At 40.2% G+C, this 27,597-nt stretch overlaps 1 protein-coding gene across 1 annotated transcript in view; it reads left to right on the top strand.

Annotated features, from left to right (window-relative positions):
- PLA2G4A (phospholipase A2 group IVA) overlaps positions 1-27,597 on the top strand; it is a 243,623-nt gene that overhangs the window by 105,451 nt on the left and 110,575 nt on the right. Inside the window, exons 9-10 of the mRNA XM_075182675.1 lie at positions 11,258-11,480; positions 16,670-16,784. Of these exons, the coding sequence (XP_075038776.1) occupies positions 11,258-11,480; positions 16,670-16,784 (338 nt within the window). The remainder of the gene's footprint in view (positions 1-11,257; positions 11,481-16,669; positions 16,785-27,597) is intronic.

Raw genomic sequence — 27,597 nt, forward strand, 5'->3', positions numbered from 1 at the left:
TGATCAGGCGTCCTCTCACTACAACCAATCCCTCACTACTGCCCTGGACACCGTCACCCCGGCGTCTTCTATCCGCCGTCGTCGCCTTACTCCCCAACCCTGGCACTCCAAACTTACCCGCTCCCTCCAAAAGTGCTCTCACACAGCTGAACGCCTCTGGAGGAAATCTCGTTCCCTGGCTGACTTCCTTCATTTCAAATTCATCCTCTCCTCTTTCTGCTCTGCCCCGTCCCTCGCTAAACAATCCTTCTTCAAGTCGCTCATCTCTTCTCAGTCCTCCAACCCCCGCCGCCTCTTTGCCACATTCAACTCCCTCCTCTAACTCCCCCCTCCCACTGTCCCGCCTTCCCTCTCGGCGTCTGACTTCGCCTCCTTTTTCTCCTCCAAAATTGAAGCCATCAGACGCAATATCTATATATGTAAGCTCGTACGAGCAGGGCCCATCTTCCCTCCTGTCTCCATACCTGTTCTTCCGCTCCGTCTCTACTGTATTTGCCTGCCTGGAGTTTCTGAAGTACTGGTACTTTGTGTTTATTGTTCTGTACTGTTTTACCCTGTATAGTCTACTGTTTGTACCATGTACGGCGCTGCGGAAACCTTGTGGCGCCTTATAAATAAACGATAATAATAATAATACTGCCAACTGTGAAGTTTGGTGGAGTAGGAATTATGGTCTGGGGCTGTTTTTCATACTATGGCCAGTGTCCCTTAGTTCTAGTGAAAGGAAATCCTAATGCTATAGCATACAGTGACATTCTAGAGAATTGCGTACTACCAACTTTGTGGCAACCATTTGGGGAAAGTCCATTCCTGTTTCAGCTTGACAAGAGCCCCATTCACAAAGTCTCCATAGTTTGGTGTGGAAGAACTGGACTGGTCTGCATTGACTGGTCTGCATGGAGCCCTGATCTTTTCGCCATCGAACACCTTTGGGAATATTTTTGAACACTGACTGCAAGACAGGTCTTATCGCCCAACATCAGTGCATGGCCTCATTAATGCTCTTGTGGCTGAGTGGATGAGAATTCCTGCAGCCATATCCCAAAATTTTGTTAAACGCATTCCATAAGAGTGGAGGCTGTTGTACCAGCAAGGGGGGGGGGGGGGCAGATCCATATTAATGGCCATGGTTTTGGAATGAGATGTTCAACAGGCACATAGGGATGTAAATATATCCTGTAACTTAAATTGAGTGAGGCTATTAGGATTATTAGGTCTCAGTGTGTTAACATTGTACAATAGAGTGAAAATTATCTAAAATCGCCAATGCAATGTAAACGGATAGAGCAGTTAGCGAAAAATTCCAAATCCCTAAAAACATAATTACTATCATAAATGTTCAGGGTTTCAGCTGTCCTGTTGTTTACAGGCGCTATTTCTGCGAATAAACAAATAATTTCCAGGGCCACTTTGCAGGGGTTTTTTTTTACAGCAAGTAGTGCAGATGATGATGTATTATTGCATATAAGACTTGTACTATTCTTTCTTCGTACACAACCACTTACTACCTGTTAGCTGTGGTACATTGCTTTTCTGTAACTATACTTTTGTTGCCACTTTTCATTATGCTTATTTATGCTGTTATACTTGAGAATTGTAAGGATATTTCATTAAAGTTTACATAGATCTAAATTGCAACTCTACTGTTGAGAACACTTAAGGTGCAGCATCAATTGCCAAATGTCCATACATTTCTGTAATTTATGAGGATTTGTCTTTGGGATGTTGTAAATTTGAGTCCCTGTTTTAAAAGACGGAACAATTTTAGTGCTTTTTATAATTCTGTTTGCTGTACAAATCATACTTGCAGAGTTGTAAAAGATCAGGTGGCAGGTGCAGGAGGTTGTGTGGTGACTCCATCGTGCCACCATGACTCCACCCCCTCTTATGAAATACCTAAGTTCACAGCAGTGTATAGCGAGTGCGGGCTTTGATGATGCGAATTGCGTCATTAAGCCACACCTCCACCAAGACTCAGGAGGATGCTAATCTTGCAAGAATTTGGGAGGACTCCCCAAATTTCGGGAACCTCACATAGTTTCCAGGAGAGTAGGCAAGAATAGTATAATGTAGGATAAAGTTATGGTATTTATTGCACATAAGTAAATTGTATTATTACCATGTAAAATGTTGAAAACATCTTCCTGGGGCTGTGGGTACTTTATCTGCATCAAAGAAAACATTACTTGCTATGAAAAACCTGCAAAGTGGCCCTGGAAATTACTTTCAAATGATTGCAACTGTATTATAATACCTATTGATCCATTTACAGTTTGTATACATAATGATATAAATCACCAGTATCTAGTCCTTCCTTTATACTAGTATGCAGACTGTCTTGATACATCTTACTTCAGCAACTTAACAAACAATATTGTTCTTAATTAGGAAAAAATGCACTAGTACATGAGCTTTAATATTTTACTGTACCTTTCCCTATAATGCAACTTTTTTTTAATCAAAGGAGGTTTGGTATGATCATGTTCGTTTTAGCTGATTAGACTGATATTACCATGTGTTTTCTTTTACTGTTCACTGCTCTCTGTTTCTCTTAACAACTGTTTTCACAGGCAACTCTCTCCCAATATTATGTTTTAAAAAATATATAATTGATTAAACACTCAAGAGGATGTTGCAAGATTGAATATTAGTTTTGTTGTTCCAATAGTAAAAGCAATTTGATTGTGCCCTTGTATACCAGTCTTTAGTTTTGTCAATATATCTATTTTAGGGGTTGGGTACGGTATCCTGATGCTGGGGATACCGACACCCAATACCCCTCCAAAAGAACACCGAAGCGTGTAATCACCGAAGTTAATTAAAATATACACTTACCTTCTCTCCAACGCAGAACATTCCCGGAAGCACTGCTCTGCGACTGCTGTAAAATCCGAAGAGGCTGGATGCCGGCGCTGCATTGTGACGTTAATTGTCACAATGCAGCCGCCGGCATCCAGCCGCTTCGGATTTTACAGCAGTCGCAGAGCAGTGCAATATTCCTCAGACAATAACCCCTCACCCTGTCTCCGAATTCCAGAGCCAGCAGATCTTTTCCTGAGCCCTGAACTGAGTTTAACAACAGGCTGTACTGATAGTTCTAACAACTTTTCCTTCATCAGTACCACTACCGGACCCTTTCTCCGTTATCTGTTCTCCCTCCATCGCAAAAATAGAATGTCCTAAAAAGAATAAAAATTAGAAAAATCCTGGAACAAGAAGAGTATAAAAACCGCCACTCCATAATCGTCTGTTCAACGTCCTTGGCTCAGGTGTCTTAGCTGCAGTCTTTAGGTCCCCCAGAACAGGTTCGCAATTGTCAGATCTGTTTTGTCAGTCTCGGCTTTGCCTTGTACCTTTTCTGGGTTGTTGACTTTCCTGCAGTGAGTAGAATGGACCCAAGTGTCTCTTTCTGCTACCTTCAGAGATGAGGTACTGGTCATCAACACTTGGTATGGGCCTTCCCATCAGTCTGTTAAACAGCCTGAGCATAAGAAATTGCGGATCATAACATATTCCCCAGTTTCAACATCATGACAGTTTGTTTCTGGCATACCAGGTGACAGCATTTTGAGTTTCTGTTGCTTTGGTCTTAGCTGTTTGCTCATTTTTTTAGATATTGCACAGTCACTTCATTATTGCACTTTAAATCGTCCTGTGGACCTTTGATCAAATGAGGTTGTCTGCCAAAAAGTATCTCAAAGGGGGACAGAGTAAGAGGAGGTCTGGGAGTGGTTCTGATGCTATGGTGGACTAGTGGCAAATCTTCTGGCCACACCAATTCAGTTTCAGCCATTATCTTACTCAGTTTGTTCTTAATGGTACCGTTTACCCTTTCCACCTTATCACTAGCTTGTGGTCGGCAAGGAGTATGAAGTCTGCTATCAATTCAATAAGTTTACACATGTTCTGAAATATATCACCAGTAAAATGAGTACCCTTATAACTTTCTATAATTCTAGGGATTCCATACCTGCATACAAATTCCTGAACAATTTTCTTGGCAGTAAAAACAGCAGTATTAGTGGCAGCTGGAAATGCCTCTACCCAATTAGAAAACTCATCAGTACAAACTAATACATATTTGTGCAAGGTGGTAATTGGATGAAGTCAATTTGTATTACCTTAAAAGGTCCTTCTGTAGGGGGGATATGGGATGGCTCAGTTGATATTGTCTTCTCGACATTTTTCCTCAAACAAGTAAGACAAGACTTTGCCTTCTTACCGACTTGAGAAGAAAAGCCTGATGCAGACAAATATGCTCTAACCAGCTTACACATACCTTCTTTACCCAGATGAGTCAGACCATGTGCTGCCTCAGCCAGGCCTGGATAATATGCCCTGGGAACCACAGGCCTACCTTGTCCATCTCTCCAGAGTCCCGAGGACTCTTGACCACATCCCTTTGCCTTCCAGACCGCCTTTTCCTGCAGGGAACACAAATCTTGCATTTCAATTAATTTCTGTGTGTTTGTTGTCTGAAAAACCATTATTTTCTCAGTTGATACATTTACAGGTAACCCTGCTGCCCATTTGGCAGCTTCATCCGCACTGCTATTGCCCATTGCACTGGGTCTTCGTATGTGTGGGCTTTGCATTTGATGACGGCTACTGCCTTAGCTAACTGTTCCTCTGTCAAGAGTCCTTTTATGTGATGTGAATGTGCTACTGGTGCGCCTGCTGCTGTCGTAAAGTTCCTAAGACATCAAAGGGCCCCAAAATCATGGAGTACCCCAAAGGCGTACCTAGAGTGAGTGTATATATTAGCTGATTTTCCCTCTGCCAACTCACACGCTCTCCTTAGTCCCACTAGTTCGGCCACTTAGGCTAAGTAAGGTGGGCCAAGGGGTTCAGCTTCTATAACATCCTCGTCATCTACAACAGCGTAACCAGTACATAGTTCTCCTTTGTCTGTCTGTCTATGGCAACTCCTATCCGTGTAAAACGTAAAATCTACATTTTCTAAGGGTGTGTCACCAATGTCAGGTCTTGCAGTAAAAGTCTGGTTCAGATATTACATACAATCTTGTGTATCAGTATACCTGCAAAACTCACCCCCAACCAGAGTTTCTTCTCCTTCCACCCTTTGTGCAACCCGAGGCACATATGGTAGGTATGTAGCGGCATTTAAAGTATTGCACCGTTTGATGGTGGTATTTGTAGGTGCCATCAGAGCTAGTTCCCAATTTGTGAACCTTGCTGAAGAGACTTGTCTGGTTTGAGCTGAATTTAACAGAGCACATACTGCATGTGGTGTATAGACAGTTGAATCATGTCCTATTACTACGTCCTCGCTCTTACTTACCAGGAGAGCAGCTGCTGCTACACTTCTTAGACACCATGGGAGTGATCTTGCCAGTCTCCAATTGTGCACTGTAGTATGCTACCGGTCTGCTAGCGTCACCATGTTTCTGTGTCCGGACACCTGCTGCACAACCATCAACTTTCGTACAATATAACTCAAAGGGTTTTTCATAATCGGGTATTCCCAAGGCAGGTGCTTTAGTCAAACTATCTTTAAGATTAAAGAATGCCTGCTCTGACTCCTCTGTGTGTGTAACACTCTCAAGTTTTGAGGATGAGACTAACTCCGGCAGTGGTAATGCCAGAATAGAAAAACCTGTTATCCAGATCTACAATATCCACAAATCCCCAAGAAGGTACGGATCTGCTGTTGGTTCTGTGGCAGGGTCATATTCTGTATTGCCTGGATTCTGTCCGTTGTCTAGTGTCTTAGCCCCTGGGTGAGACAGTGTCCCAAGTGTTTAACCTTAGTCGGACATGGCTGTAATTTATCCTTTGCAACCTTGTGTCCTGTTTGTGAAAGATGAAGCAACAACAGTTTAGTATCATGTAAATATGACATAAACGAATCAGAGCACAACAACAAATCGTCTACATATTGAATTAGAACAGACCCATTGTTTGGTTGGAAGGATTGCAAACCTGTACCCCAGGGGATACATCAATGTATATTGCACCGCATTGTAGGAGAATGCAAAGAGATATTGACAGTCAGGATGAAGGGAACCCGAGAAAAAGGCAGAGCAAAGATCAATAACAGTGAAATGACTGGTAGATGTTGGAATTTGCATAAGGGTGACAGCTGGTTTGGGCACTACGGGGAATTGGCTCTCAACTACTTTGTTAATTCCCCTTAGGTCCTGGACTAATCTATAGCCCCTCCCCCCACTTTTCTTTACTGGGGAAAATAGGACTATTGGCTGTGATGGATGTACGAATTAAGATCCCTTGTTGCAGCAGCCTCTCAATTACAGGATACACCCCTAATTCCACCTACGGTTTTAATGGGTACTGTGGGATTTTTGGAGCTTGCATGCCACTTTTCAGATTAACCATTACAGGAGCTACATTTGCCATCAATCCAGTGTCCTGTCCATCTTTGGTCCAAAGGGAACCCGGTATTTGCAATAAGATCCCCTTTACCTTTGTTCTAGAATGACAGAGTGTAGCATTAACCTTTGTGGGATGTTGAATATGTCCTGTACCTCATGTGCAACCTTCCTTGGTATGTCTAGAAATACCCCATCAGGGGTACAGTAAATGACGCATCCCATTTTGCACAACAAATCCCTGCCCAGTAAGTTAGTAGGAGCTGCTGCAGCCAAGAGAAATGAGTGCTTGGTGTGCAGGTGCCCGATAGTAACCTCTGCGGGTTTAGTCAAAGGGTAATGTAGCACTCTCCCCTTTACTCCCATAGCTGGAACAGTTTTGTTCGTAACCTGCAGATTTAAAGTAGAATTTATCGCTGACCTGGCCACCCCTGCATCTACAAGTAAAGTTTGTTTTGTACCAGATATATCAAAAGTCATTGTAGGTTCTTCCCTAAGATTATCAGTTAACCTAACTGGCTGTAGAATACAGGTATGACCTGACCCCTAGCGCTGGCTATCATTCTCTCACAAAAGCATTTGATGCTATGATGTGTGCGGGTAACTGTTGGGAATTTTCAGAAACTTGTGTATGTCTCCTTTGTGAGTATCTATGTGATTCCCCCCTAGGTGCCCCCAATCTTCTCTTTTTACAGTGCTTCATTATGTGTCCCTCTTTATGGCAGTGAAAACACTTCACTGACGTATGTTTCTTTCCTTATAATATGTGTTATGAGTATGTAGTTGTGTATATATTCCTTCTAACGCCTGGATACTTACCGTCATTAGTCTATCACTTTGTGCCTCTTTCCACGGCAGACTCTCTGGGCCTGAGTCATTAAGGAAAGAAAAAGGAGTAAATGTTCTCCGGGACAAACCATGTTACAATGGAAGGGGTGCAAATTAATTTATTATTTTGCACATAAGATAATTACTGGCTGTTTTTTCATCTAGCACACAAATACTTGATAGCTCTATTTTTACACTGAAATTTAAAGTTGAACTAGGACATGCCCTACCCCAACTATAAATCTGTGCCCACACTTTAAATTTACCTCCAATGCAACATGGTTTTGACCAGATTCAAAGTTACTCCTTTTTTATGCTTTGCTCTCCTTAATGACTCAGGCCCCCTAAGTGCATCTACTGTGATTCCCCTCCAATTGGGTAAAGAGGTTTGTACCCCTAGTCTTCAAAGTTTCCTTCAGACCATCCATTGATAATGTAACGGCCACCTCCCTGTGATGCACATCATCCTTTATGTCTGATATACCTGTGTACTGGGTCATTGCTGACAGAGCTCTGGCAAAATAATCTGACGCATTCTCACTATCTTTTTGTTTGATAGTAAAAATGTTGCTCCAGTTCACTACTACTTCAAAGTATATGGCCAACTGTGAGATTATACGTTTAATATTTTCCCTATTATCATCATCTGTTAAGGACTTATCTTCCTCCAATATACAATCTTTAATAAACTTTTGTATATCAATATTGGGAAGAAGACAGGGCCTCAACACCACTCGCCAATCTTTATTAGTTGGCTCATGTGCATTACTGAAGTCTTTAATGAATTTCTGACATTTGGCCAACTCTTTCCTAGGATCTGGGAAATCAGATATAACTGAATGCAGCTCAGATCTGGTCCATGGACAATGCATTGCTACATGTTTAATGGGTACTATACCTCCTTTGTCTGCTTTCCCATTGGGAACTGCTATTGTACAGACAGGATGTAAACCTACCAAATCACTACATTCTGGATTTATTGCTGGCATTACTGTTTCAGTACAATAATTGTTCCCCCGTCTATTGGTTTCTCCACTACTCTCACCAATTTCAGCCTCTGCACCTGCTGGTGGGACCGCTCCCTTTCCTTGTCTGAGCTTTACTTCTAGAATGTTAATAGCATGGGCAATTGCTGAAATAACAGTGGGTTAATCATCTTCTTCAGAAATATTACGTTTGAAATTACTTAATTCAGGATATAAATTACTTGTTCCATTTTTATCATTTTTGGTATCGGCTGTACTTTTCCCCCCAACCGCATATGGCGGCGGGGGCGCGCTTGCACTCGTGCTTGATTCTCCTCGCTTTCCAACTCTTCCTTCCGGTCTGCACATGCTACCCTGCCACATGTTCCCTTCCTGTTGCCTCAGTTTTAAACAGTCATTGTTCTTAATTCGTTTTTATTAGTGATGTAATCATACATATTTTATCTCTAGCAGTATTTAATACCTCTGAATCTAAACTACCAACCTTGGGAAAAGGTTTTACACACTCATTGGTCATTTTGACCCATTTATCACAGTACACCGTTGCGTACGCAAAATATTTTACATGCATAATATACCTTGCCGAACCAATCGGCATTTCCTTAACCAGTACGCCATCGACTATCTCTAGCGTTTGCTAAGCACCCATGTGGAAGCGGAGCTTTCCAATGCTTCGCAGCACTAAACTCCTGTTAAAGATTTTTATTGGCCGTGGACGAATAACACAAGCTGCGTCCACTCACTTCTTCTCCACTCTGTACACAAAACAATACACACGATTGGCAGCGTACCCAGCGAGGACCCCTAACACAGGCCTTTCCTACTGAACAGGCGGAAATATTAACACTTTACAGCATAAAACAATATCCCGCTTTTTCAGAGAGGTACCTGTTGAGTACTATACCACTGGTAGCACTAAGTATTTACTAATACCAGCCTTGCCAGCGCATTTCCTCCGACAACTCCCAAGTCACAATCACAGTTGTTTACAACACGTGCGGTCCAATCGCACCGCTTACAGATATTAGCTATCAATAAACTTTACATTTACTATTGGGATTTCCACGAAAAACCCTTGTTTTTGTTTCACAGTATACCACTTATACTCCGGCGTCTCTTTATATCCTGTTTTCTTTCAAAAAGGAACGCCACAAAGATCTCTTTATATCCTGTTTCTTTCAACAGAACCTTTGTCCCTCAGGTTATCTTTATATCCTGTCTATTTCAATAGTAACCTGGATCCTCGAATTTATCCTCACAGTCACACAATTCACATACATATACACCTTTGCTTTCTGCGCAGAAAAATACTTTCCCAAATGATCGTAATAAATTTTCAGAGGCTTTAACAATTGATTACACTATGAATGCAACAGGACTATCTATCAATACAACTGATTAAACACGTGGCAACAATACAGGAATTTTATGCATAAGTAATGCAAATAAATCACATTACATAGCACAAAAAGAAACAGTTTTTCTTTCTTGTCCCTAGGTTCTAATCAGCACTCCTTTGATTACACAAAACATATATTTGGTTTCACAAAACAGAATGATAAACAGGCCTTGAACACATTGCGTTCTTACCCGATTATGACACATCTCCACTCTTTGTTGAGGAACCGAAATCCGTAGGCTTTGCGAATCTTCCGGTAGTGTGAACTCCTTTGAAGAGCCCCCAAATTGTTATGTTTGTTTTGACGCTATCAATGAAAATTGGCCAAAGTGATTTAATAGCAAAATGCATAAAATAAAATTCGATAACAAAGTACAGCCGATACATACGCCTGCGCTTTGAATCCTGCATACAGTCTTTCAATCCAGAAGTCTGTGGTCAAGTAGACTGCATAGTGGACCCAGAGTCTGGTTTATATACAGTTTGTGATACATAAAAAAACAGTAGTGATGTCTTGGCGTGTTTCCATAGGTTCAGGCTTCAGGACAGTCCAGTGTAATGCAGGTCATAGGTCAGTTCAAATAATGCCCTCCAAGGGTGGGGGTCAGACCTCCAACAGCTGTATACGTGTCTTCCCGCCGAAAAGCTAGTTTAAACTGGTCTATTTACTTTACACACTCAGTATCATTCTGATCATTATTCCTCTATTATCCATAACTTGCATTCGCTAGATGCGACCGCTTAGCTGATAGTAGCGGATGTCTGAAGGGAAAAAGTGGATTAGAATGACACTACACATGACATGTTACCTAAATCCCAAACCTTAGATACCAACAAAGTGGTTTTACCATTATTATATTTAACTATTAACTCTATTACATTTCATTATAAATGACTGTGTGTTGAAACTATTTTAAGGGAAACTATTTACAAGTGGTCCCTTAAAAAGTGGGAGATACATATAGAAACCGTTGTACTTTCTACACTGTTCACCTGATTTGTATGTAAATACCCTCAAATTAAAGCTGAAAGTCTGCAGTTAAAGCACATCTTGTTAGTTTCATTTCAAATCCATTGTGGTGGTGTATAGAGCTCAAAATATGTGAATTGTGTCGATGTCCCAATATTTATGGACGTGACTGTAAATATATATATATATGTATGTGTATATATGTAGGTATAGAGATATATATATATATATATATATATATATATATATCTATACCTACATATATACACACATATATATACATACACAAATACATACATATATATATATATATATATATATATATATATATATATATGTATGTATTTGTGTATGTATATATATGTGTGTATATATGTAGGTATAGATTATATATATATATATATATATATATATATATATATATATATATATATATATATATATGTGTGTGTATATTAAAGAGTATGGACAACGCTACTTATTTAAGAAATAAAACAATAGTTAATGTTAGTAATCTCAGTGAAACCCCTTGGATACATATTTCTAAACATATGTATCCAAAAGTACCTCCTCCAACCCAAATACTTGAACTTATGTCATCTCCTGCATATTGGTTTTTATATTTATATGTTTGCAATTGTTCTCAGCCCAAATGTCTAATGCCCCACAGATTATCAATGTGGACAAATAAACAGTGCAATATCAATCCTTGCTTTATTTCCAGGTATATGTCTACACTGTACTCTCATCCTGAGTTCCCAAGCAAAGGACCAAAAGAAATAAACCAAGAAGTTATGAATAATGTCAGTTACAGCCCCCTCCTTTTGCTGACACCACAGAAAGTTAAACGCTATGTTGAAGCTTTGTGGAAGAAAAAAAGCTCTGGACAGCCTGTCACTTTTACTGATGTTTTTTCTATGCTCATTGGGGAGACACTTATCAAAGACGTAAGAATTTTTTCACTTTCTATTCATGTAGTGAAGTCAGCTTTTTCTGAAATTATGGTAATTGTCTTTCAGCTATTTTAACAGATTTCGATTGGTCTATTCATTCTGCTGTGGATCAACCATGATAAATCAGCCTATCATATTGGCAGGAAGGCATACAGGTATTCCTCACTTAACGACCGAGTTCCGTTCCTACGACTAGGTCGTTAAGCGAATTGGTCGCTAAGTGAGTACAGTACTGTTATATGCACCTACATGTATTGTAATCATTTTTATTGATTCTGAATGAAGAAATAGACTAAAGAAAACTGTATTTTGTTAGTTTGCTTTACATTACATAACACTGCATAACAGAAAATAAACATGTGTACAGTAAAGCTCTACAAACAGCAGCAATTATAACAATGAGGACCCAGGGAGAACCTGGTTGTAAGTCCGAGCGGTCATTAAATGGGTAGGTTGTTAAGTGAGGAATACCTGTATTTGTAATGTCACTGCCTTCTCAGCAGATATTAAACATTGAGCAATCATAGTTGAAATTAACAGTGGATGTTAATTAATATGAATCTATTTGACTTTTTGGTGAATATATATTTTTTTCTCATTCTGTACTTTTTACATACTGTACATTTCTCAAAATGTGTAGGTTTTATTGGACATGAGGCTGGAATATCTATCCTAGCTCTTTGTGATTTGGTATTACAGTGTGTCAGTATTCTTTATGAAAGGCACTGTTTGATAAGTAAAAAGTTAGAAAAGTGAAGAGACCCTAATTAACAGGCACAGAGTTAAAAATGAGCCTAATGCAGCGTAATAAATCAGCAGTGCATTGCCCTCACTTTTGTTATCGATAATGGCTGATAGGAGTGAGGTACCTTGACAAAGCGATCAGCAAAACACACATCGGGTGTTCACCTTGCTAAGCGAATCCTTGCAATCATACCACCCAGGCAGATTAGTAAGTTGAGGTCTACACTTAGATAGTTAGCCAGTTAATCAGCATGTCACTCCTATCAGCCATTATCAATAGCAAAAGGGGAGGCACAGCACTGCTGCATTATTATGCTGCATTAGGCTCATTTTAACAGTAGCCATGATAGTTGATTGAAACTGTTGTGGGCAGGGTATTATACGGCTACCACAACACTTATAGGGCATCTTAATAACGGCAAATAGCAGCATTTATAAATTTCACCTTTTTTGCTGAAGCTGTTGTGGATGAAGCATTATATTGCTGTCATAGCAGTTATTTAGCATCTCAATAATGGTAGCTGCTAAGAGCCATATTATTGGTTAATATCATCAATAATAAACTTTAAAACATTTTATGCCACTAAACTAACCATAAACCAAACATGTTATGATCTTGTTGGCATATATAAACTAAAGAGTGGACAAAAACTACTATTTGAATATCAAATATGTGATACTAATCTGCTCTCACTGGATGAGTGCGTTATAGCGTACAATAGTTAATTTCAGTTTGTATTAAAGACACATTGTAGCCTTAAATGTATGATTGGTGAATCATAATGTGTCATGATGATTAATACTTATCCGTTGTAATTGTATAATGATAATCCTATTAAGGATATAAAGGGAATAATGGTTTCCTATACAGAATATATAATGAACTCTCTCATGGAATAATAACAACTCAGACCAGATAAAGTGGTTTCATCTATTTTTATTAAAGTCAGTTGTCGAAGTATTTATATGAATACAATATATGATTTAGAATCACTAGGTGAGGCTTGGTAGCAGGGGAGGGCTGGCAGACTTCAGCCCGGGGGGCAAGCACACAGCACTGGCCCATAGGTAGCGGCCTATCCTAAAAGGGTTGTTTTAACTATAATATATTTATCAATATAAAAAAATAGGTTATTTTAGTGTTGCTTAATCCAGTGGTACTTTTATTATTATAAATGTAAATCTTAAATAATGAAAATAAATAATGCAACAAAAAACAAACCTCCCTTTATATTGTATGTTATTTATTGTATATGTTCCTCCCTTTTTCACATACCTGTCTGATTATAATGGATTATTTTCTGACACCCTGGGAACATCAATACTGTGGCGATCACACTCACACAGTCATTTGTTGCTTCAAGGCTCCTGTAGTCTAGGGGAGGAGCACTGTACACTGTCATTTCAGAAACGAGGTGTAGGCAGTCTATGCAGTCCGCACATAAGTGGCCATCACGTACTGCTGGATTCGGCCGCATCACCCATTGACAGAATATACAGCTTGTTGTACAATAATCTGTCAATGGATGACACGGCCATATAAAGTAGTACATGATGCTGCTGACTATGCACGGACTGCATAGGCTCCTGCACCGAGTTTGCCACTGGACCACTAGGTTCTCTCCCTCTACAACGTACCTTTGTGGGAGTAGAGGCTGCCTTTCAGTGGTTACGCATCACCGGTGTCTTCTGCTTGCTGGTCTTATGCTCCGTTGCTGCTTGGCTGGATCCTGGAATGTTCGGCTCCTGTTTGGATAAGAGATAGTTATTATTCACGTTTTGAAAAGTTGAGCAGTGAGTAAAGAATCTAGGCCTCCCTCCCCACAACCAGACAGACATTAAATCAGTAGCTTTTTCTGTTTAATAAACAGGCCTACTTCCACCCAATCAGCTCCAGAATGTAATTAATAGCATTTAAGTGTAATGTCTATTTTCCTCCATATAGCCCTGACATCAAATTAATAGCACCCATGTTTAATAATTAGGCCTCCTTCCCCCTAACCAGCCAACAATAAATTAAAAGCCTCCTTCTCCCCAATCAATCACCTATAATAAATTAATAATATTTAATAACATTCCCATTTAATAAACAAACATAACCCCCCCATCAGCCCAGACATTAAACTGATAACCTCTACATTTAACAAACAGACCAATTTAACCCCTCACTATCCCCGACATTAAATTATTAACATTCCCATGTAATACACATGTCTATTTCCCCACCAGCTCCACAATCAAATTACGGGTTACAACTTTCCTCACATTTAATAGAGATTATTATTGCAAATTAATATTTTACTGATTTATGTTTTATATTACTTATGTTTTTATAGTATGTATCATACTATAAAAAAAATCCTCCCTTCTCTCCACCCTCCTGCCCTCTGAAATCTCCAGCCTCCTCTTCTCATCAGCCCCCTCTTGTCTCCTGCCCCCCTTCTCATTAGCCCTGTCTTCTCATCAGCCCCTTCTAGTCTCCAGTCCCCCTTTCTCATCAGCAACCCTCTTGTCTCCTGCCCCCCTTCTCATTAGCCAAGTCTTCTCATCATCCCCCTCTAGTCTCCAACCCCCCCTTTCTCATCAGCCTCCCTCTTCTCATCATCCCCTTCTAGTCTCCAGCCACCCCTTCTCATTAGCCCTCCTCTTCTCGTCGGCCCCCTCTTATCTCCTTCCCCCCTTCTCATTAGCCCTGTCTTCTCATCAGCCCCTTCTAGTCTCCAGTCCCCCTTTCTCATCAGCCACCCCTTCTCATCAGCCCCCTCTAGTCTCCAGCCACCTCTTCTCATCAACCCCCCCTTCTCAACAGCACCCCTTTCTCATCAGCCCCCCCCTCCTCTCACAATCCCACTGTAATTTACTTACCTGAGCTCTCTTTTTCCTCCTCCTTCTTCCTGTGTCGTCTGTGCTGGCTCCTCAAAGCAGCTCCTGTGTTCTGGGCCGCCCGCACCTACTATATTAACTATTGAAGGAGAGCCGGCGCATAGGCTCTCTCTCACTGCAGCGTCCTGACTTCTTTTTTTCACGTCAGGACGCTGCAGTGAGAGAGAGCCGATGCGCCAGCTCTCTTTCAATAGTTAGTATAGTAGGTGCAGGCGGGCGGGTATGGCGGCCCGAAATGTACAATGGATGCCCCCTGCCCCCCGTCCCAGCCCGCCACTGCTTGGTAGAGTGTCTACCATTTTATCATTCACATTTTCCTACTTTTTACTCTTTATGTTTTTAATATTTTGCTAGAAGCTTGAAATCTGGATTAAAGGGATTATTTTTAGGAACATTAATAAAGTATAAGTTTTATTAGCATTATTATTCTAATCATTGAGTGCCCCATATGGAACATTCTTTTTTTCCTTTTTCTTGGAGTTTTTGTATGAGTAATTCTCAGTGTTCCGGGTGCTCCGCCCAATTAGAAAATACTACCCATATACGGAAATAATATGACTATATCATAAACCAGGAGTGTGATGAACTAGAGATTTTTTCTCTTTTTATATCTGTCCCTGGTTCCTGCCTCCAGTATTCTGGTTTTCTCCACCCTGCACTACGGTTATACTGATAAGCTTCTACTACCTTAAAGTTTGTCTACTGGAAAACTGTCTGCTAAAGGTAAAGACTTCTATTAGCTCGGTTCTAAAAGCTTATCTAATTAGCCATAGTCCCAACATACATAGCTAATAACTGGCGCTCTGTCCCATTTGAAAAAGAAATGGTAAAATATTGTTTCAGCATTAACAGAGCACACACTTTTACCATGAGGTAGGACACATTCTACCCAAAGTGATAGTTTTGTTGAGAGCAACCATTGGGAAGACTATGACATCACAGATCACTTCCAAGTGGTCCTCCAGCGACCTTTTCTTCTATTTGTCCACAGTCGCTATGCAGCAGTGATGCAGACAATTAGACCTGCCACCACCACTTCATCCAATTGAGGTCTGTACATATGAAAATTGTAGTAAAATATATAATAATTTCAATCAGACTTTTAAATATAATGACATTTGGTGAATGACTTTTTTTTACCTTTGTCTGAGTAAACACAGTTAGAATTTAAATATAATGATTCTTTAAAAACCTGCATTAACTAAGCTCCTAACTATAACTAGGAGGAGCACAAAGTTGTCCTGTCTGCATATTAGGAGCTTGTTCATAAAGATTAATTATACATGATACCACATTAATGAATAAAATATCAAATGTTAAAAAGTTTGATAAAGCAAGCTTAGAGGGTTGGGAGTAGAATAAACAGTTTTTAGAAGGTGTAGCCAGGGAAACTAGGGAGAGACTACAGTACCGTAAATAATCTGGACGCACTTCCCTTTGGATACTGTAGCCTGTTCCTGTATTTCCTCCTCTCTTGTTTGGGTTGAAAGCTGAATTTTAATTTCAAACTTCTTACAATATTAATCTAATTTTTTTTTTTTTTTATTTTTTTACAGAGAATGAACAAGAAGTTAAGTAACATGCATGAAAAAATAAATGATGGGCAGTGTCCAATGCCATTATTCACATGCCTTCATGTCAAGCCAGACGTGTCAGAGCTCATGTTTGCTGGTAAGCTTTTTGGATTTTTTGGGTTTCAAAATCTACCAGAACAAGAAACATGTTAGATTGCTGCAGAGTTGACTGGTACTGCACAGGTCATAAAAAGAAAAGTCAACTTCTATGCCTTTTCAATTCTAGTACTCAAATGATGCGCCACAGATTATATCCATGTACTCTTCTCATATGACTAAAACCAAGCCAAGCAGTTGAGTGAGTAGAGAGTGACAGCTATACTTGTGACACATCCTATGACCATTTGAGAATGAAGGTTTTATACGAACATTGGTCAAAGGTGCAAATCTGCTCTAAAACCATAGAAATCAATTGCGTGTTTGCTTTCATTATCTGACTTGCATTAGGCAGATAAAAAATTATCGCTGATTGGTTGCTATTGTTTTAGAGTTATTTTGCAACTTTGTCAGATGTTAGTAAATGACAACTCAAACGTCCCCTGTGGCACATTCTACGTAACCTTGCTTTACCTGTATTAGGTTACAAGACTTAAACAACTGACCTGTGTTAGCTATTAAAGAGTAAACTTGCCTAGGGTTGCTATACAATTCTTAACATAAGCATCATGTAATGAAGTAAAATGCCATGTTGTGAAATGTATGTAGATTTTTCATTGTGAAAAAGGGCCGTAAAGGTATGTTTATAAATGAATAGAGGCATGTATGTTTAAAATGATAAAGTAAAGTGCCTAGATAAACGAAATCAATTACCATGTGGGATTCATTTTTATTTATGTTAAACATGACCCCTTACTCAGGTGCTAGATAATAGGCTGCACCACCTGTTAAGTTTTCAATATCTTAGGGCTCTTTCATATAATGGAGTAAGAATCAGTCAAATATTCACAGCAGTTATTAAGTAACATTGTGGCTGTAAAGCCAATCTCTTACCCAACAAATGCTTACCCTATACCGTTCCATGTAGTAAGTCAGGTCTTATTTTATTTTTTACTGTGGTGGTACCTTAATATTTCAAAGTTTGGCCATCTTCAGCACTGTGTTTTTTCTTTGCATTTAATATTGCATTTGGCAAGTCAGGGACATCCACCATTCCCTGCAGTGGCGAGGCTCGTTCAATCTTTGCTAAATATTTTTGGATGAATTAGGTTAAACTGTGATAATTCTAGAGACATGGAGTGCATCAGTAGGAAATATTTTGATTTTTATCTTATAGTAAAAAATGTATATATCCTTGCTTACTTGATTGAAGACTTTAGAAAAGTTTATGCAATTCAGATGAATAAACAAATAACAGCCCACTTGAATCACTGTGCTTGGCAAAGCATAAAAAAGTAGCAGTAGCAACACACAACTTGCAGAATCTTTCCTCCAGAAAGAAATATGTTTCTCACAGATATAACTTACAACATTCCTTCTCCTTCACCTGATATGTCTCAAAACAGTGATAGAAACTGGTAAAAAGAAAATGGTGACTGCTCCCTCCTATTAGCTATAATGATAAAACTCCACCTCTTCTCTTTCTCTTGTAGCTCCCAGAGCATGTCACATTTTAATATTGCAGTTTACTCACTGAAATGCTTCTCCCTTGCATTTAATAACCTATTTCTTCTAGATATCTCAGTCCCAGAATGCCTGACTGTCTCTCCCTGCACTATTACCCTTAAAACTAAACGTCTTGTAAAAGGATTTTCCACTTAATATCTTCGGGTCTCCCAACCAATTCTCTTCTAACTAAATTGTAGCCACAAGTGTCAGTCCAGAAGATAAATAAATCCATAAATGATCAGTACTTATGCGAAAGTGCGCTGCTCTTCTCCACAATGGTGTTGTCATTCTGACCCACTCTTCTCCGAACAACCTTTTCTTCACACTCTTGGAATTTTTCTCTAGTTACTTCCTCTCCTTGACTATGCCTCTGAGTGATGATCCTGACTGGTTCCACAGATCAGATTTCTCCAGTTGTCCCTTACAGTGTTAATGGATCTGGTTTCTGACTCCCAGCTTCGGTCACACAACCTCCTTTCAGCTCTCTATCTCGTTCCTCTCTGCTTCAGCTCTGTTCGCTCTCTTCTCACAAACTCTGACTCTGTCCACTTTTTGGCACACTTTTCTCTCAATTTAAACAGTCGTATAAACTGGGATGGCTTAACTCCTCCTCTGGTATCTCCCCAGCCGCATTGGAACTTGCTGGGAGATGTAGCTTTTTTTCGATCCTGGCACATGCGCCAGTTGCACAGCTACACCTGCGGCACACTTGTTTAAAAAGTAGAGTCTGCTTTTATTAGAAACTGTTTTAAAATCAAAAGTGTTTGCTCATGGTAGTTTGCGATTGCTAAGTAGATTCAACTTATAAGCTGCCAATTTATTCTTCATTATTAGACACACATACCAGCAATAAAGGGGATTTCACTATTGCTTAATCTGTGTAGGATATACAAATATGTCCATGACCTGATATAAAACCACAAATGGAGATCATTTCCTATGCCAATGGAAGGAAATACAGGATTCAAGAAAATGTAAGCTAAAACACCGAAAGTATGATCTGCGTCCTGGAGTGCCCGTCTGGCATTCAGTAAGTAGGCCGAACACAAACTAAAGTAAGAATGTATGTATTGCCCCTTGATGCTCCACACCTTTCATGTAAACCAATGTACCATGAAATATATAATATATTATCATTTATTGGCAGATTAATAAACAATGGTTTCGGCCAGAACTTAATGGTCAAAATTTAATTACAAGTATAAAAGTTTGTTAGTGTTATAATAGTCGCTTTTATCTTTCATTCCAAATTACTAGTATCACCTTTCGTTATGAATGTCCTTTGCCAATAGGTTCAAGTATACTGTTATAACACATGTTTAATGGTGATACTCTTGATACTATATGCGTAAGAAAGTCACATTAATTGTCCAACGGATTGCAAGTCTTACAATTGCTTCCGTCAGTGTTAACATACAGGTATTAACCATCCGGGTTATGCAAAGTACTTAATGCTAGATGTAATTCGACTTACATATTGTATTGCTGCAGATGGATATTTTGTGCAACTTCCTACCTAGATTTTGCCTACTATCTTCCCTTCCTAGCGGGCAGCGCCAGGTGCAGGTGTCCTGGAGTCTCAGGAAGAGTCAGAGTCAATCGGGTGCTGCGCATGCTCAGTAGAGTCGCTAGTGTAAAGCTGATATAATGTTGCCGGATTATAGAAGACTGCAGCTTCGTATCAAAATCTACGGACAGGGGCTCGACCTGTCATCGCAATATATGCAGAGTTGGCAATCTGTGCAGACTATTTACCAACACGTTTCACCTCATATGTGTGAGGCTTCTTCAGGGAAAAGATTCAGTATGAGGCTATGTTTCTCGAATTTGTTTTTAATATTTCTACAGTGTTCGGCTATTCTGATTTTCAGGCTCCTTGATGGTCTTCCTATATATTGTCTCTTGCAGGGGCATTACAGGAGATACACCACCCCTGTGGATTTGCAGGTTATTTTCTCCTTTAATCTTGAATTCCCTACCATTCTGATTAGACTTAAACTCAGTGACGGGTTTTGTCGTGTGGGATCTTGTTGTTCTGCTCGCAGAACATTTGTTTCAAAAATAGAATCCCCTTGTATTGTTGTGGTATTATGCGGAGTCTGTGTTTCAATAGGTATGGCGCTTTGCACTAAAGAGGTTTTTATGTTCCTTAATCTCCAAAATGTTTTGATCTTCTTTGAGTGTGTACTATATTGGGTGATGAACCTCACATATTCATCTTTCTCTTGTCAATCCTTCCATTCTTATTTGGTTGTGAGGAGTTGTTCCCTGTCCTCTTCCCTAGCATCTCTGATAGCTTGTTTTATCATTAGCGGATCGTATCCCTTTTCTACAAACTTATTTCTTAGGTTGTCCGCGTGTACTTCAAAATTTGAGATATTGGAACAATTTTGTCGCATCCTCTTAAATTGAGCCATGGGTATGCTTTTGAGCCACTGTGGGTGATGATTACTGGTGGTTAGTATGTGATTACTCACATCCACTTCTTTCATAGACGTTTTGGTACTTAGTCTACCATTTTTAGTCAAGAAATTCTACCTTCTCTTTACTTATAGAGGTTGTGAATTTCAAATTTACATTGTTTTGGTTTATGTATTCTGTAAATGCTATTAGTTTGTCTTGATCTCCCTTCCAGATGCATATTACATTATCATTGTACCTGCACCATACTCTGGTGTTTGCGATAAAGGGATTGTTTTTCCAGATGGCGTTATTTTCCCACTGGGCCACAAACAATTTAGCGTAACTTGGAGTGAACTTGGTTCCCATTGCCGTCCTGCATACCTGTGTGTAGCACACTCCCTCGAACCAGAAATAATTATTGTCAAGGATGAATCATATGCCTTCCACTATAAAGTTGATCTGTTGGGAGTCAAGTAATGATTCTTCTCTTAAAATGTGTTCTACATGTGAACACCGTTTCTCATGTTCAATTGCAGTGTACAATGATGTGACATCACATGTCCTCATCACCCATGGTAGCTAAAAAGCATCTCACATATCACATGTCATCATCACCCACGGTGACTAAAAAGCATGTCACTGTCAGAACTCTGATAAAAAAAGGTACCTGCTAACGTTGACATAGCTCAAGTAGAAAGTGCAGAGTCTAAAGCGGCCCCGTCCTTCTCCAGGAACCCCCGCAAGGAGGTATGGGTTTTTCCGAAGGAGACGCGTAGGTCGCCGTCCTTTACTGAGCCATATAGCGAGGTGCGAGCGAGAGTAGTCAGGTAAGCCGGTTCTTTAACGTGCTGACAGCGGAGGTACACAGGGAAGAATCCAGAAGACAGGTCAGACAAGCCAGGTCGGTAACTTCCAGTAGTGGTCAAGAATCCAATAGAGTGGTCAGACTGCCGGGTCAATAAGGAAACACTGAAGAGCAAGGAATAGTCAGAACAAGCCAAATAATACACAGGAATGCTGGAGCAGGATGACCCAATACTCTTGCACCAACGTGGTGTCAGAGTCAGCTTTAAATAGTGTTAGTAACCAATGAGGTGCTGGCGGCGTGATGTCATCGGCCGGGGTTACGAATAGCATCCCGTTGCCTGGCAACGGGAGGCTGATGAGCAGAGTAGCCGGCGGTCCTGCCTGGCAACCAGACGCGGCAGGGGAAGTGATAGGCGGCCGTCCCGAAGGAGCGGAGGGACAGCGCCTGACACATAACCGTGGGTAGATTTAAGAAGATATGACAAAGCTGTTCCAATATCTTAAATTTTGAAGTACAGGCGGACAACCTAAGCAATAAGTTTGTAGATAAGGGATACAAATCGCTAATGATAGAACAAGCTATCAGAGAGACTAGGGAAGTGGATAGGTTAACAGCTCCTCACAACCAAATAAGAAAGGGAGGATAGACAAGAGAAGATGTGAGATTCATCACACAATATAGTGCACACTCAAAGAAGATCAGTAGTATTGTGTTGAAATAGTGGCCCATCCTTCAGAAAGATGCAAAACTCTCAGGAATCATTTCTACACAACTAAAAATCACATTTAGGAGATCAAGGAACCTAAAAACCTCTTTAGTGCAAAACTCCATATCAATTGAAACACAGACTCCGCATAAAACCTGGCTGAACAACAATACAGGGGATTTCTATATTTGCAACAAATGTTCTGCGTGCAGAACAACAAGATCCCACACGACAAAACCCATCACTGAGTTTAAGTCCAACCAGAATGGTAGGGAATTCAAGATTAATGAGAAAATAACCTGCAAAACACCAAAGGATGGTGTATTTTCTGCAATGCCCCTGCAAGAAACAATATGTAGGAACAACAGCAAGGAGCCTATAAATCAGAATAGCCGAACACTGTAGAAATATTAAAAACAAGTTCGAGAAACATAGCCTTTCAGAACATTATGCACTACATCACTATAGTGATCTAACATCGCTCAGATTTTTAGGAATTAAAAAAGTAAAACATGACTGGAGGGGTGGGGACTATGTCGCCAAACTTTCTAAAGTAGTGGCGAGGTTTATATTTGATTTGGGAACTTTACCACCTTATGGTCTCAATTCAGATTTTGACCTAGGAAGCTTTCTCACCAATTGATGATTATTATTATTATTCTTCTAACGCATTAGAAAACAAGGACTCTAAGGAAAAAACACTGTTTTACCCTGCTTGCTTACCAATCTTTTAAAAACATAAACTATCTACACCTACTAAAAATAAGAAACTATTTCCAAGATGCAAATTGCGGAGTAGCTATTTATACCATATGGTATCTAGATTTAGTGTATCATGCCTCTATAAAAAGTGCAATATGATCAGAAATAAGTTTAAATAGGTTTTACTATTATCTGCAATCTATATTGTGGCGCATGTTTATTTACAATGTGTATCCATTGTTATTGATTGCAGAGCAGGAATGAAATTAGACCAATGAATAAACACTCTGGCAGCACCTTCTACCCCTATTCACTAGCCAAAGACTGTGGGAAGGAAGATTTAACTTACATGCTGCCTAGAGACTCATATTGAATCTTTTCCCTAAAGAAGCCTCACATATACAATGTGAAATGCATTGGAAAATACTCTGCACAGATTGCCAACTCTGCACATATTGTGAGGACAGGTGGAGCCCTGTCCGTAGACTTTGAGATATGAAGCCGCGGTCTTCTATAATCCGGCATGAGCCGGCAACATCATATCAGCTTTAGACCAGCAACTCTACTGCGCATGCGCAACACCCGATCGACTCCGACTATTCCCGAGACTCTAGGACACCTGCACCTGGTGCTCCCCGCTACGAAGGGGAGGTAGTAGGCAAAATCCAGGAGGGAAGTTGCACAAAATATCCATCTGCAGCAATACAATATGTCTAATTTCATCTAGCATTAAGTACTGTGCATATACTGGATGGTTAATACCTGTATGTTAACACTGACGGAAGCAATTGTAAGACAACTAATGTGACTTTCTTACGCATAAAATATCAAGAGTATCACCGTTAAACACGTGTTATAACAGTATACTTGGACCTATTGGCAAAGGACATTCATAACGAAAGGTGGTGCTAGTAATTTGGAATGTAAGATAATAATGATTGTTAGAACACTCACAAAGTTTTATACTTGTAACTATATTTTGACCATTAGGTTATGTCCGAAACCATTGTTTGTTTATCAATAAATGATAATATATTATATATTTCATGATACATTGGTTCACACGAAAGGTGTGGAGCGCCAAAGGGCAATGTATCCATTCTTTATAAGCGAAGATAGGGATACTATCTTATGCCCCACAGGCAGCACCATGTATACTTTTACACCGATAAACCTGTGGATTTTGATCTACCATATGTTTCTTCCTTGCACAACAATAACCTACAGCGGAAGCCAAAACAGGAAAAGATATGGCACTTTACAATGGAGAGAATCTAAACAACTAAGACTCGCAAGCTACTGAACAAATATGAACAGAGCTAACCTGTTATACTTTGAACCATCTGTAACAAGAAATAATTTCTGTTCAGTTAAAGTTTACTAGTGCAGTGCACCTCTAAATACTATACAGATATAATCAAGATGTTCTCTGTATCCTGATGTCATAATTCTAATAATCATTATAAATCATTATAAACACTCCATTTAAACAAGTTTCTTTAATAAAATTGACAATGGCATAAGATTAACATTTAAATTTATGAAGAAAAGATAAGGGACACTTTATTAGCAAAATAAATGCCAATATAAAGTACACCCCCCTTTCCTAGTACAATTTTATACTAACTTGTTATTAAAGTAATTTTATCGTTTTAAAATAAGCATTGCCCAAGCGATTGTGTTGTGTTTCCAACGCACAAAGTAATTTATTTTAGCAGATGCAATAATTTGACAATTCAATACATGATTATAATACAGTACAGCCAATACCAAAAGATAAATACATACCGCTGCGTTCGCATGCGCTCGCTGCGCTCCCACGGGTACCGGTGGACAGTATATCACTCCAGAATACTGTGGTCAGAGTAGACTGAAACCAGTGGGATCACAGCTATGATTATATACATTCAGTGTTACAGAGAGAACAATGTAGATGACGTGGCTTGCTTCTATAGGTCCAGATTCAGACAGATGGGTCCAGTATAAACAGGTCATAGGCTAGTTCAAACAACCCCCTCAAAGGCTGAGGGTCAACATTCCAGATGACTCTCCTGCCCAGAAACCAGTTACAACTAGTCCATTAGCATTTTACAGTTTGGTATCACTCTGACTATTTATTCCCTAACATGAATAACTAGAGTATGCAATATGCGATCTCTTTGGCGAATGAACCGGACAGCTGCTGATGAATAGGGGATTAAAATGATATCAGACATGACACATTTCCTATAACCTGAACCTCAAATAACACTGAAGTGTACATATAATCATAATATATAAACTAATAATAAACTAAATACTATCTGCTCATAAATCACTGTGGAATGGAATCCATATAAATATGAAATATATATATATATATATATATATATATATATATATATATATATATAAGCAAATGTTGTAGTGCGAGAGTGTGCGTGCATATGTTACCGTGCTATCTCGTTATGCCACGTGTACCGTAGTGTACTGAGTGCAATCGCATGATAAAACACTATTATTCAATATACTTTCGTTCATCCAATTATACGACTTCAACATTGTATTACTATACAATGTGGATGTGAATTTGCAGCACACAAGTTGAATCTAATTAGTAATCGCAAACTACCATTATAAATCAAGTTTGGTTATGTCAGTGTTTGCCTCTTATAATGTTGGAGGTGCTGTTATTATTTTAGGTCACTACTAGCATAATAGTGGTTTGTTCTTGCCGGTATGGCTGCCCCTACTTGGTCAGTTCATGGGTAGGACTTATGAAGGGTCAGTGCCTACAGGCATAAGATAAGTAAACCATGCCCTTAGCGTGTAACACAGTCAGTGGCCACTTTATCAGCTACATCCTTTCACCTGTTCATTAATACACATATCTAATCGGCCAAACATGTGGCAGCAAGTTATTTCTTAAAAGAATGCAGACATAGTCAAGAGGTTCAGTTTAAGTTCTGACCAAGCACTTAGATCACATTTCCTCCCCATTCTGGTGACACTGACCGTGGAGTGATTGTTGGTTTCAAATAGGATGGTTTGAGTATTTCAGAACACCTTGTTAATGAGAGAGGTCAGAGGTGAACAGCCAGACTGCTTCAAGTTAGCAGGATGGCAACAGTAACTCAACTAAGGTATTTTAGCTTCTTATTTCTAGGAACCCCTCCAGCCGGCACAACACAACCCGGAGTCTACTCTGCCAGTCAGGTGTTCACTGGAGCCCCTGATGGTGGGGACAGACTGGGCTGCAGACTGACAGAGGGTCGGGAAGTGTGTACCGGCTGGGGAGAACCCAGGCAAGAAGAGTCAGGTCCACGCAGAGGTCAAAGGCCGGCAGCAGGTAACAGTAACAATGAACAAGCTGAGGTCAGAGGTCACATGCAAAGTAGCAGAACGGGTAAACGAGCCAAGGATCAGGGTCACAGGAAACACAAGCGAAGTCCAATACGAAGCCAAGGGTCATACACGGGAAGTCAAAACGTAGATACAGGATACAGGAACTGGAACAAGCATGTCAGCAGACTGGAGCACAGAAGCTATACCCGGCAATGAGGCAGCAGACCTCATTGCCTTAAATACAGACATAGACCAATCAGGACTTGTACACACACCTGCAGAGTAATTACAGGTACAGAGCAGTACCAATCAGGGCTTGTCCCTGAACACACACAGTTGCAGGCTAACGCCTGATAATCAGTCCTAACGACTGACACTTAATGCGCATGAGCCCGGCTACCAGCACTGCCGGGACGCAGCGCTAATGAAGTAGCGTCCGACCGTTGCCCTGGTGATGGCCGGACAGGAGGAGGAAATGACGTCCCGGTCGTCAAGGTGACGGCTGGGGCGCATGGGAAGCGAGCCGCGGCGGCTGCGAGTACCGCCGCGGCTTGTGACAGTACCCCCCCTTGAGGAGGGGTCAAGGAACCCCGACACCCGGGTTTTCTTGGAAATTTCTTGAAGAACTCCTTCAGCTGTTTAGGGGCATGAAGTTGTGTCCGAGGGATCCAAGAGCGTTCTTCTAACCCGCGATTCCTCCACTGCACTAAGAAGTGCACTTGCCCTTGCACCTTTTTAGAATCCAGGATTTTCTGAACCACGTATCTTCGTGGCTTGCTTGCATTTCTCCCAGACAAACTCGAAGACTGGACTTGATTTGGATAAAGTACTGGTTTTAATAGAGAACAATGAAACGTGTTGGGGATTCTCAAGGAGCTTGGAATTTTTAGCCTGAATGCAACCGAATTGACCTGCTTAATGATGAAAAACGGCCCGATGAACTTAGGGCCCAACTTCTTGCAAGGTTGCTTCAGCCTGATATTTTTCGTAGACAGCCAGACTTTCTGGCCAACCTTAAGAGAGCAGGTGATACGGTGCCGGTCCAAAAAAATTTTTGCAACAAGTGAGGCTTGTCTTAAAGATGAGTGCACTTTCTTCCAGATAACTCTGAGATCCCTGGCAGTGGAACGGATTTCCTGGATACCAACGGACTGGAGAGAATACAAAGAGTTCGATCTGGGGTGAAAACCATAATTGCAAAAAAACTGAGAGGTTTTGGTGGACGAGTGACAGGAGTTGTTACAGGCAAATTCCGCCCAGGGCAATAAGGAGGACCAGTTGTCATGGAACTCTGACGTGTAGCATCGCAAGAACTTCTCCAAGGACTGGTTAACCCTTTCAGTCTGCCCATTTGACTGAGGG

The sequence above is a fragment of the Mixophyes fleayi genome, chromosome 8, assembly GCF_038048845.1.
Source record: "Mixophyes fleayi isolate aMixFle1 chromosome 8, aMixFle1.hap1, whole genome shotgun sequence".
Lineage (NCBI taxonomy): Eukaryota > Metazoa > Chordata > Amphibia > Anura > Limnodynastidae > Mixophyes > Mixophyes fleayi.